This window comes from Erinaceus europaeus, chromosome 16 (assembly GCF_950295315.1).
Source record: "Erinaceus europaeus chromosome 16, mEriEur2.1, whole genome shotgun sequence".
NCBI classification, from domain to species: domain Eukaryota; kingdom Metazoa; phylum Chordata; class Mammalia; order Eulipotyphla; family Erinaceidae; genus Erinaceus; species Erinaceus europaeus.
In genome coordinates this window covers 43364922-43377425 of record NC_080177.1, presented here as the reverse complement: position 1 = coordinate 43377425, position 12504 = coordinate 43364922, and the positions used below count along the sequence as shown (strand labels likewise).

The 12504-nt window shown below is 40.2% G+C and overlaps 1 protein-coding gene across 2 annotated transcripts in view; it reads right to left on the bottom strand.

Annotated features, from left to right (window-relative positions):
* The window catches only part of NID2 (nidogen 2), an 80230-nt gene that overhangs the window by 7087 nt on the left and 60639 nt on the right, over positions 1–12504 (bottom strand). For both annotated transcript variants that reach the window (XM_060174969.1, XM_060174968.1), the window contains exons 12-14: positions 11822–11941; positions 4565–4798; positions 131–352 (exon numbers count right to left, since the gene is read on the bottom strand). In XM_060174969.1, coding sequence (XP_060030952.1) covers positions 131–352; positions 4565–4798; positions 11822–11941 — 576 coding nt within the window. The remainder of the gene's footprint in view (positions 1–130; positions 353–4564; positions 4799–11821; positions 11942–12504) is intronic.

Sequence of the window (12504 nt, the reverse complement as noted above, 5' to 3'; positions counted from 1 at the left end):
CAGTATATCTATGCCTTCTTCCATTAGACCTGTTGACATTATTTCCTCATCTCTACCAACATTTGGCAGCTTCCCTATGGAAACAACTCAGATATAGCTAATATGAATGAGGGCCACCCCTGGTACTTACATGCAGGGGTGGTACCAGGTTGGGAGCGGGTACCCTCCACCTCTCTGCCATCTTTGTCTACACACCAGCAGAAGTCACTCTTCCCATGGCACTGCAGGGGGATGAAGTGACCCAGGTCGTCGCACTGGGGCACATACTGGTCATCTCTGGGCGCACCACCATAGTGCTCCAGCAGGCTTTCCTTCCAACGCTCACAGACAGTCTTTGGTCTCTGGGTGGGCTCTGAGCAGATGGGGACAAAAAGCTTTGATTGTGAGCCAAAGACAGAGTGCAACATGTAGCTCAAGATCACCATGCCTGGTCTTCCTCCTCCTCATATCCATTAATAAGTGCTTGGCTGAGCATCTGGAACCAGGGCAATGGAATGCTTAAGAGTTTTCCACAGGAATCAGGAAGAGGAGTTCTGATGCTCCTGTCTCCCAAGACCAGGAGAATCTGTCATCTGAGTCCAGACACATCGAGAAAGAACACAGTGAATTCAAGAGCTCACTTAACCTGGGAAAGAGGCCCACGTAAACATCCTGTTCAGACTTTTACTGTCCCCACAACTGTTACCTACATGATGCTTAAATAGTATTCACTTCCCGGCTTACTCCCCAAGCTCTGAGTCTGAAAAGGCTATGGTGAGAGTCGTCTTAACTGAATGCTCTCCTATGTGACCCTCAATATCTATCCACTGGAAAATTGTACCCCAAATAAAGAAAAGCTTAATATAATGTGTGGGAGAATACTAGAGGCAGTGGCAGACAATGTAAAGTGACAAAACATAATCACTCAGTTTCTAGAATCCTTAGCCATAGCTCCTGAGACTCTCAAAGCTGAAAGAACATTTGTTAAACTTCAGCTTCCCCCATGTTGCTCTCTATCCATTTTTCCTCTTTTTCAGTGTCTGTACATCCTTACCCCCTCAGAGCTCACCAACTTGCTTAAACTTCTAACTTAAACTAACTATTTGTTTGTTTATTTTTGCCTCCAGGGTTATTGCTGGGGCTCTGTGCTTGCATTACAAATCCAATGTTCCTGGAGGCCATCTTTTTTCCATTGTTGTTGTTAATGATGTTATTATTGTTGCTGTTACTGCTGCTGTTGTTGGAGACAGAGAAATTGAGAGAGGAAGGGAAGACAGAGGGGAGAGAAAGATAAGACATCTGCAACCTGCTTCACTGCTTGTGAAGTAAACCCCCCGCAGGTGGGGATCCTGGGGCTCAAACCAGGGTCCTTGTACGGGTCATTGTGTTTCATATTATGTGTGCTTAAACTGGTGTGCCACCACCCAGCCCCCTCCTTTTGTTTTTTTAATAAGACAGATGCAGAAATAAAGGTACACACACACCAGAACACTGCTCAATTCTGGTTTATCGTGGTGCTGAGGATTGAACCCTAGGCTTCAGAGCCTCAGGCATAAAAGTATTTTGCATAACCATTATACTGTCCCATCCCTAAATTATCTCTTACTAGTTTCTCTGCCTGTGATTTTCTCTCAGATTGCTTTCACTGGGCTATTGAGGTTGTGTTCTGGACATGGAGAGCTCTTTGAAAGGACTTTTATTCAGGCTTGAAATAACTTGCTCACTAATCTATGACAGAATTACTTAAAGAACTTAAAAAGAAAATATTTCCCTGTTCTTTTAATTCCTGCAACCCTAAACCTATGGTTTCTAGAACACAACAACCAAGTACTTCAAGTACCTACTAGACACCACATTTGGCAGAATAACAGAGATCTTGGAGAACTAAAAAACATAAAAATAAAAGAGCGGAGACCTCCACTTTGCCCAGTAAAGCTTCAAATTCTGTTTATTTATTATTCTAATCCTAGTCTATTCCATATCAGTAAATATCACATCTAGTCTCCCCACTGATCAGAACCAATCATCCTTGACTCTCTTCTTTTTCTTGTTTTCTACTTCTGATGTCATCTCAGCTGTGCCTTCAAAATGAATTGTGAGTATCTCCACTTTAAAAAAATGCTATCTGTTTATTAATGGTGGGTGAGGAGAGAGATAATGAGAGGGTGGGGAAGAGAAAATATGAACTAAAGCATCACTGACACATGCGATGCCAGGTGTCAACTCAGGAACTCATCGAGAGTTCAATACTTTACCTACTCTGCCACCTCCCTGGCTGCTTCTCTTATCACATTCACCTGTGATCAGAGCAGCTTGCATTAAAATGACTACAGTAACTTTCCTGGTTTCCCTCACTTCTACCTCCTTTTTCCCAGTTCACTCTCAGTGTAAATTCAAACAGTATCCAGAAGGGCTCCATTAAAACAGATTTTCATTTAGTTACAATAGAGTGAAAGAGACCACAGAACTGAAGCTTCCTTCCTTCAGTGCAGTGGGGGCTGGACTTGAACCTAGATCATATACAGGACAAAGAAGCACACTATCCAAGTGAGCTGTTTTTCCAGCCCTAATAAAGTTATATGTCAATCCTTTGATTAAAACCTCCACTAATAAAGTTATATGTCAATCCTTTGATTAAAACCTCCAATGACTACAAAGAACAAAGCTGGAAACATTACAGTTGAGCACTAGGAAAGCAGGAAGATGACTAAACTCCTCAGAAGCCAAAGTCAATTAGCTAATGGCAAGGCTCAGGAGGTAAGGGAAAGCAGTTTCCCTGGACAGCTCATAGTCCACAAGAACAAAACTTTTTTTTAAAGACCTCAGAGAGAAATTAGAGTCTGAAAAGTCACTGCAGAGGAAAATGCCACTCCCTAGGGCACTTGTCATCTACCATAAACTGGAGAAGGGCCAGTACCACTCAGGTCCACATTCTAAACTCAGAGAATCCATTCTCAGTTCAGGGAACATGTCTCTTTTGATTGTGACACAGTACAAATGTTAAGAAACAAGCATCTCACATGACTCCTGTGTGAGTATCCTTGCCTTCTGAAGCTACTTCTCAATCCAAGGACAAATTTCTCATTTCTGGTTGGCATGGCTTTAAATATGTAGTGATATTGGGAACACAGTATTTTCTCCCCCTTTGAGATGACCCTATTATGCAGAGAAGACTAGTCAGAAATGGCAGCCCAAGCCAAAGCAGTTTTAAGAGAGAAGTCTGGGTCATGGGAATGTCTGCACAAAAGAACACATCTCTCTTTTAATCATTAACTACTCATTTTCTTGGCTTACTTTTGAATCGTTGTCCTTAACACATGCTTGTTTTAATAAGTTTAATAGAATTCTAAACCATTGCCTTAAAGTACCTCTCAGCCATCTGATTCCAAATCCTGGCTAGAGTTGGAACCAGACTTTTTAATAAATAAAAAAGAGTGAAACAGAATTTCTCTATTTTTCTTAGATCTTCAAGATCTTTTCTTAAAAACACAGAGGGATTATGAATGTCATTGAGAACAAGAGTATGTTCATCTAGGTCAAACATCACCAACTTGTACTTAATATGAATCTTATACCCACTAATGACTTGATAGTGTTATTAAAAGGATCGTTATTTGAAATGGTCATAACTCTTGGTAACTTCTAAATTACTTCTGCCCTTATATTAAAAGTCAAGGCTAGAATTTGTGAATCCTTTTCAATAGTAAAAATGGGTCTTTTGAGTATCAAGCTCTTGGATACCGGTCTCATTTTGGCCAAAACAGTGTCAATCCTACATGCTTTATAATAGTTCAGTGTTCAAATCAGAAAGAAAAAAAAAAAAAGTATTCCAGTCTTAGAAATTCTGGAGGAGCAGCAACCTGCTTTGGCAAACTTTGGTGTGAACTATGAGCAGCTGATAACCATGTGCTACCGAGACAGGAAGAGGCCAGATAACAGACATATTCATCATGAGCAAACAGGCTAACACAAGTTCCTGTGCCACTTCTGTAGGCATCTGGGCCAAGAGTAATTCCCTATTGACGTATGGGGCCTCACAAGAATGAGCTGGAGTTATTAGATTAGAGCAATTTAGCTGGATCCACCCACAAGTGTCGTACTTATTTTTCATATTATCACAGGCTTCAGGATATTTCCGGCAATTCAGAAAGCAGAGTTAAGTGACATATATATATATATATATATATATGAAGGTTCTTTTCATTCTGGGCAAGAGATAGGGAAAGAACCTCTAGCTCAAAGATCTATGCTGTCAAAACAGATATGACTGCACCCTCAGCCTTATACACTTAATCTCAACTTTCAGTCTTATACTACACAAGAGTCCTAGAGTCTGGAGTCTAAGACTTAATGATCACATATAATCAGACATGAGTATATATCTCCAAGTCTCCAACATGAACATATATGCAGGCGTGCACAGATTTAAGTGTTTCTTGGAAGAAGGAGGCTATGAGAGGATGGTGACTGACCAAGAGTTTGCATGGTCTTGGCAAGGGTTATAATGCACACCTTGTGACCAGTGGCATTTTGCCTCAAGTCCCAAGTCTCAGCTGGTACAAGTTTTCTCTCCTGGATGACTTACCTGCTGGTCCACAGTATGGTGGAGTAGCACCAAGAGGAGTACGAGTGCCAGGAATTTCATGACCATTAGAATCCACACACCAGCAGAAGTGGGTGCCACTATGACACTGCAGTGGTAGGAAGTTGCCCTGCTCATCGCACTGGGGAATGTGAGCCTGGGTACCAGGATAGGTGAGCTGAGCCTGAGCATTGTGCCGCTGATATTCACAGGGATTCAGTCCTGGCGTGGGAGCATCTGGAACCAGGACAGATGAGATAAAAAGAATAAAAGGCATCCACTTTTACCAGTCTCAAAGTTTCCTGTTGGAGGAATTTTTTTCTTCTGTAGTTGGAAGAGAGCATCACATGAGAAAATAGAAGGCATTTGGAAATTGGAGTCCTGGGTTCTTATTTTAACTGTCAAAATATACCTAATTTATCCCTAATCCTTGCTTTTCACCCTGTATATCCTTAGACGATTAAACTATAAAATCAAATCTTCCCTTTGCACCCATGAGCCGGTTGTATCTGGGTAAATAAAGAGCAGCATACAGGAGATTCGACTTCCGGAGGCAGAGCTACGAGCAGCAGATCACTTTCTCTCCTCTCCTCTCCTCTCCTCTCCTCTCCTCTCCTCTCCTCTCCTCTCCTCTCCTCTCCTCTCCTCTCCTATACCGGATCAACTAGGAATACCAAAGGAGACCACCCAGGACCGAAACAAGACAGGACTAGAATGACCACAGGAACCCAGTAAATCACCGGTGAGTACAAACACGTGTGGCTGGTGACAGAGAGGAGAGAGGAGCCTAAGGAGAGATTAAGTGACTGCTAACAGTTCAGCAGTTTATCAGTTGAGACACCACCTCAAGTCTGCTCCACCAAGGGGACAGCTTAAGGGAGGAGAGGACTCCCCAGAGACTGACCAAGTGAAACTCTGAGTCTCCATTGCTACTACTCTCAGAATCTGGAGCAGCAACAGGGAGGGACACTAGGGGACAGAGATCTAACCAGGAAACTCAGGAGAAGACCTATACCTTGGTGGCATAGCTGAGGGGCTGTGAAAGTCTCTTTGCATAATCACTGGATTATCTCTGCCACACTCTGCTTTATCTCTTGGTCAGGAGTCAGTGATTAAGCTAAGAAGCCTATTGATAGTTTAAAAGCCCTCAGGCTCCCATAACCTACAGGGAAGAAAAAAAAAAAAGAGGCTTTTAAACCACTGAGCTCCAACTCAGGGACTGAAACAACTGTTAACTTCCACCACTGTGAACCCTTTAATTAACTTACTTAGACACAAGTCAATCCAGGTAATAGTGATCAATAATTTGAAAAGTACTGATAAAGGGAACTCATAACATAATATATAAAATGGTTAAAACAACAAGAAAAAATATTGGAGAATCGAACCAGGACAAGAGTCCAGCTAAAAGTCCTCCAGAAGGTAAAGCAAAAAATAACAAGTTCAACATCCAAACATTAGCTAAGGAAATAATAACAGGAGTGAGTAAAGAATTTGAAAAAATTGTAATCAGAAATACAGGAACAACAAATGAGAATATGGAAGAAAATACTAATTATCTCATGGTTATTAGAGAGCTGAAAGCTGAAATTGCTGAGCTAAGAATGCAACTAGCTGAACAAGCTAAAACAGTATCAGAGCAGGGCAACAAAATAGATGAACTCCAGAAAACAGTAGAGGGCCGAGAGAATAGAATAAATGAGGCTGAAGACAGAATTAGCAAGACTGAGGATGAATTAGAGACAACTAAAAAAGAAGTAAGAGATCTCAAAAAGAGATTAATAGATGCTGAAAACAACAACAGAGTCCTATGGGATTACTTCAAAAGAAACAATATACACATTATTGGCATACCAGAGGAAGAAAGAGAAGGAGAGGAAGAAAGCATTTTCCAGGCCATAATAGCTGAAAACTTCCCTAGTCTAGACAACGTCAAAGACATAAATATTCAAGAAGCCCAGAGGGTCCCAAACAGAATTAACCCAGACCTAGAGACACCAAGACATATCATACTTAGAATGGAAAGGAATAAGGATAAAGAAAGGATCCTCAAGGCTGCAAGAGAAAAACAAAGAATCACCCACAAAGGAAAACCCATAAGATTAGCAGCAGACTTCTCCATACAAACACTACAGGCCAGAAGAGAATGGCAAGATATCTATCAAGTGCTCAATGAGAAAGGCTTTCAGCCAAGAGTACTATATCCTGCTAGACTGTCATTCAGACTAGATGGAGGCATCAAAACCTCAGACAAGCAACAGTTGAAGGAATCAACCATCACCAAGACTGCCCTGAAAGATGTTCTGAAAGGTCTCCTATAAACAATCAGACCACCACAAATAGGACATATATCAAAACACCCTAAAACTCTACAAGAATGGCATTAAAATATCTTCAATCTTTGATACCAATAAACGTCAATGGCCTGAATTCACCTATTAAAAGACACAGAGTAGGAAGATGGATCAGAAAACACAATCCAACAATATGTTGTCTACAGGAAACCCACCTAACTCAACAAGACAAACAGACTTAAAGTGAAAGGATGGAAAACTATCATGAAAGCCAATGGCCCACAAAAAGGGGCAGGAATAGCTATTCTCATATCTGACATGATAGACTTTAAAATAGATAAGATTTAAAAAGATAGGAATGGACACTACTTAATGCTCAGAGGATCAGTCAATCAAGAGGACTTAACAATTATTAACATCTATGCACCCAATGAGAAACCATCTAAATACATCAAACTTCTACTGAAAGACCTACAGCAATATATTAACAGTAACACAATCATAGTAGGGGACTTCAACACCCCACTCTCTCAACCTGACAGATAATCCAGGCAGAAAATCAATAAAGACATAAGGGAGCTAAATGAAGAGATAGATAAACTAGAACTACTGGACATTTTCAGAGTCATTCATCCCAAGAAACTGGAATACACATTTTACTCAAGTCCACATGGGTCATTCTCAAGGACAGACCATATATTAGGCCACAAAGACAGCATCAGCCAATTCAAGAGCATTGAAATCATCCCAAGCATCCTCTTAGGTCACAGTGGAATTAAACTAACACTTAACAATCAACAAAAGATTAGTAAAAGTCCCAAAATGTGGAAGCTCAACAGTACATTTCTTAACAACTTCTGGGTCAAAGAGGAAATCAAGGAAGAAATCAAAATGTTTCAAGAGTTCAATAAAAATGAAGACACAAGCTATCAAAATATTTGGGACACAGCTAAAGCAGTTCTAAGAGGGAAGTTCATAGCTATACAAGCACACAATAGGAAACAAGAAAAAGCACAAATAAACATCCTGATTGCACACCTTAAAGACCTAGAAGAAGAACAACAAAGGAACCTTTAAGCAACGAGAAGGTCAGAAATCACTAAAGTTAGGGCAGAAATAAATAACACTGAGAATAGGAAAACCATACAAAAGATCAACGAAAGTAAATGTTGGTTCTTTGAAAGAGTAAACAAAATCGACAAACCTTGAGCCAGACTCACAAAACAAAAAAGGGAGAAGACCCAAATAAATCGGATAGTAAATGAAACAGGAGATATCACAACAGACACCGCAGAAATTCAACATGTCATACAAGGCTTCTATGAACAACTATAAGCCACCAAGCTAGAGAACCTGGAAGAAATGGACGATTTCCTAGATACCTACCAACTTCAAAAAAACTAAGTAAAGAGGAAGTGGATAACATGAACAGGCCCATCACAGCCAATGAAATTGAAACAGTTATCAAAAATCTCCCCCAAAATAAAAGTCCTGGACCAGAAGGTTTTACAAATGAATGCTACAAAACCTTCAAAGAAGAACTAATACCTCTACTTTTAAAAGTCTTCCAGAAGATTGAAGACACTGGAATACTCCCTGCCAGCTTCTATGAAGCCAACATCACCCTGATACCAAAAGCAGACAGGGACACAACCAAAAAAGAAAACTACAGACCAATATCTATGATGAACATAGATGCTAAAATATTGAACAAAATTCTAGCCAACCGGATACAGCAGTATATCGAAAAGATTGTTCATCATGACCAAGTGGGGTTTATCCCAGGCATGCAAGGTTGGTTTAATATACGTAAATCAATCAACGTGATCCACCACATCAACAAAAGCAAGACCAAAAACCACATGGTCATATCAATAGATGCAGAGAAAGCCTTTGACAAAATACAACATCCCTTTATGATCAAAACACTACAAAAAATGGGAATAGATGGAAAATTCCTGAAGATAGTGGAGTCTATATATAGCAAACCTACAGCCAACATCATACTCAATGGTGAAAAACTGGAAGCATTTCCCCTCAGATCAGGTGCTAGACAGGGCTGCCCACTATCACCATTACTATTCAACATAGTGTTGGAAGTTCTTGCCATAGCAATCAGGCAGGAGCAAGGAATTAAAGGCATACAGATTGGAAGAGAAGAAGACAAACTCTCCTTATTTGCAGATGACATGATAGTATACATGGAAAAACCTAAGGAATCCAGTAAGAAGCTTTTGGAAATCATCAGGCAATACAGTAAGGTGTCAAGCTACAAAATTAACATTCAAAAGTCAGTGGCATTCCTCTATGCAAACACTAAGTTAGAAGAAATTGAAATCCAGAAATCAATTCCTTTTACTAATAGCAACAAAAACAATAAAATATCTAGGAGTAAATCTAACCAAGGAAGTGAAAGACTTGTATACTGAAAATTATGAGTCACTACTCAAAGAAATTGAAAAAGACACAAAGAAGTGGAAAGATATTCCATGTGCGTGGGTTGGAAGAATTAACATCATCAAAATGAATATATTACCCAGAGCCATCTACAAATTTAATGCTATCCCCATCAAGATCCCAAGCACATTTTTTAGGAGAATAGAACAAATGCTACAAATGTTTATCTGGAACCAGAAAAGACCTAGAATTGCCAAAACAATCTTGAGAAAAAAGAACAGAACCGGAGGCATCACACTCCCAGATCTCAAACTGTATTATAGGGCCATTGTCATCAAAACTGCTTAGTACTGGAATATGAATAGACACACTGACCCGTGGAATAGAACTGAGAGCCCAGAAATGAGGCCCCACACCTATGGACATCTAATCTTTGACAAAGGGGCCCAGACTATTACATGGGGAAAGCAGAGTGTCTTCAACAAATGGTGTTGGAAACAATGGGTTGAAACATGCAGAAGAATGAAACTGAATCACTGTATTTCACCAAATACAAAAGTAAATTCCAAGTGGATCAAGGACTTGGATGTTAGACCACAAACTATGAGATACTTAGAGGAAAATATTGGCAGAACTCTTTTCCGCATACATTTTAAAGACATTTTCAATGAAACAAATCCAATTACAAAAAAGACTAAAGCAAGTATAAACCTATGGGACTACATCAAATTAAAAAGCTTCTTCACCGCAAAAGAAACCACTACCCAAACCAAGAGACCCCTCACAGAATGGGAGAAGGTCTTTACATGCCATACATCAGGCAAGAGTTTAATAACCAACATATATAAAGAGCTTGCCAAACTCAACAACAAGACAACAAATAACCCCATTGAAAAATGGGGGGAGGACTTGGACAGAATATTCACCACAGAAGAGATCCAAAAGGCCAAGAAACACATGAAAAAATGCTCCAAGTCTCTGATTGTCAGAGAAATGCAAATAAAGACAATAATGAGATATCACTTCACTCCTGTGAGAATGTCATACATCAGAAAAGGTAACATCAGGAGTCGGGTGGTAGCGCAGCGGGTTAAGCGCACGTGGCGCAAAGCACAAGGACCGGCCTGGCCTAAGGATCCTGGTTCGAGCCCCCGGCTCCCCACCTGCAGGGGAGTTGCTTCACAGGCGGTGAAGCAGGTCTGCAGGTGTCTATCTTTCTCTCCCCCTCTGTCTTCCCCTCCTCTCTCCATTTCTCTCTGTCCTATCCAACAATGACATCAATAATGACTACAACAATAAAACAATAAGGACAACAAAAGGGAATAAGTAGATAAATATAAAAAAAATTAAAAAAAAAGAACGAAAAAAAAAAGAAAAGGTAACAGCAGCAAATGCTGGAGAGGGTGTGGGGTCAAAGGAACCCTCCTGCACTGCTGGTGGGAATGTAAATTGGTCCAACCTCTGTGGAGAACAGTCTGGAAAACTCTCAGTAGGCTAGAAATGGACCTACCCTATGACCCTGCAATTCCTCTCCTGGGGATAGATCCTAAGGAACCCAACACATCCATCCAAAAAGATCTGTGTACACATATGTTCTTGGCAGCACAATTTGTAATAGCCAAAACCTGGAAGCAACCCAGGTGTCCAACAACAGATGAGTGGCTGAGCAAGTTGTGGTATATATACACAATGGAATACTACTCAGCTGTAAAAAATGGTGACTTCACCGTTTTCAGCCGATCTTGGATGGACCTTGAAAAATTCATGTTGAGTGAAATAAGTCAGAAACAGAAGGATGAATATGGGATGATCTCACTCTCAGGCAGAAGTTGAAAAACAAGTCAGAAAAGAAAACACAAGTAGAACCTGAACAGGAATTGGCGTATTGCACCAAAGTAAAAGACTCTGGGGTGGGTCAGTGGGGAGAATACAGGTCCATGAAGGATGATAAATGACATAGTGGGGGTTGTATTGTTATTTGGGAAACTGGGGAATGTTATGCATGTACAAACTATTGTATTTACTGTTGAATGTAAAACATTAATTCCTCAATAAAGAAACAAAACAAACAAACAAACAAACAAAAAAAGAGCAGCATACAACTTCTTGCCAAACATCCCAAATGACTCCAGAGCCAACTAAACCCCACTTGGTCTCCTGATGTATAGAGTTTGGTGAGAGGAGCTCCAGGTCAGTGCCAGACAGTAATCACCACACTGGCTAGGTCTTTCTAAAACAGTCACAATGACTCTCAGCTTTCTAGTGTGTATGACTCCTATTTGATAAGCTTCATCCACATTACACTTATCAAGGCAAAGCAGATCATGGGGTAGATGATCAGAAATGCTGCAAGGTAGAACAATGGGTGGGTCATAATCTAGTCCTTCCAGAGTGTTAATATAACCAGGCAGCAGTTTAACTGAGAGAAAAAAAAAATCCTGGGTTTAGAAAAATCCACCAACTAGTGCCACAGAAATGGATAGATCAAGAGTGGGCTGCAGTGCTATATGAAAGATAACACTGCAGGAAACAGGAGTTTTATGGGTCTAATCTGCCTTCCAACCCTTACCCGGAGTGCACTGAAATCCATCCCCATGATATCCAGGTTGGCAATGGCAGGAGAAGGAGCCAGGGGTATTATAGCAGGTAGCTGAGGGATGACATCTGTTTTCCGAGCATTCATCAACATCTGCAGAGGTCAGGAACAGAGGGAATAGGAAGGAAGGAAGGAAGAACATGACTTTATTATACACATTCTGTAATGACACTACATAGTCCTAGTACATGTGGATCAACAAGAGAGTTTTGGTAAGGAGCAGAAAAATTCTGACACCTAAAATCCAGTTTAACAGTAAAATCAGTACAGTAGTGTGTGCCAACCCATTAGACTAACTGTTCAGAGAAGATATCAAACTTGTGCTGGGGAAATCGTTCAGTGCATTAGAGAACAGGATTTGTATGCGTGGGGGCTCAAGCTGGATCCCCAGGACTATCAATATGCAGTTTGGTTTCCCTCTTTCTCATAAAAATTAATCTTTTTTTTTTTTTAAAAAGAATTCTAATGTGTGATCACTCACTGGAAAAAAAATATACTGTGGTATATTTCTAGAGCATTTTTTCATTTAAAGTGAATTCCAGGAAGTTATTACCATCAAACTAACCTTTAGACTATAAACTATTTAGTTCCTTACATTAACACTACAATAAATATGTGTAACAATAGTTTTTTTCCCCCTTTTCTTTGTTGGTACC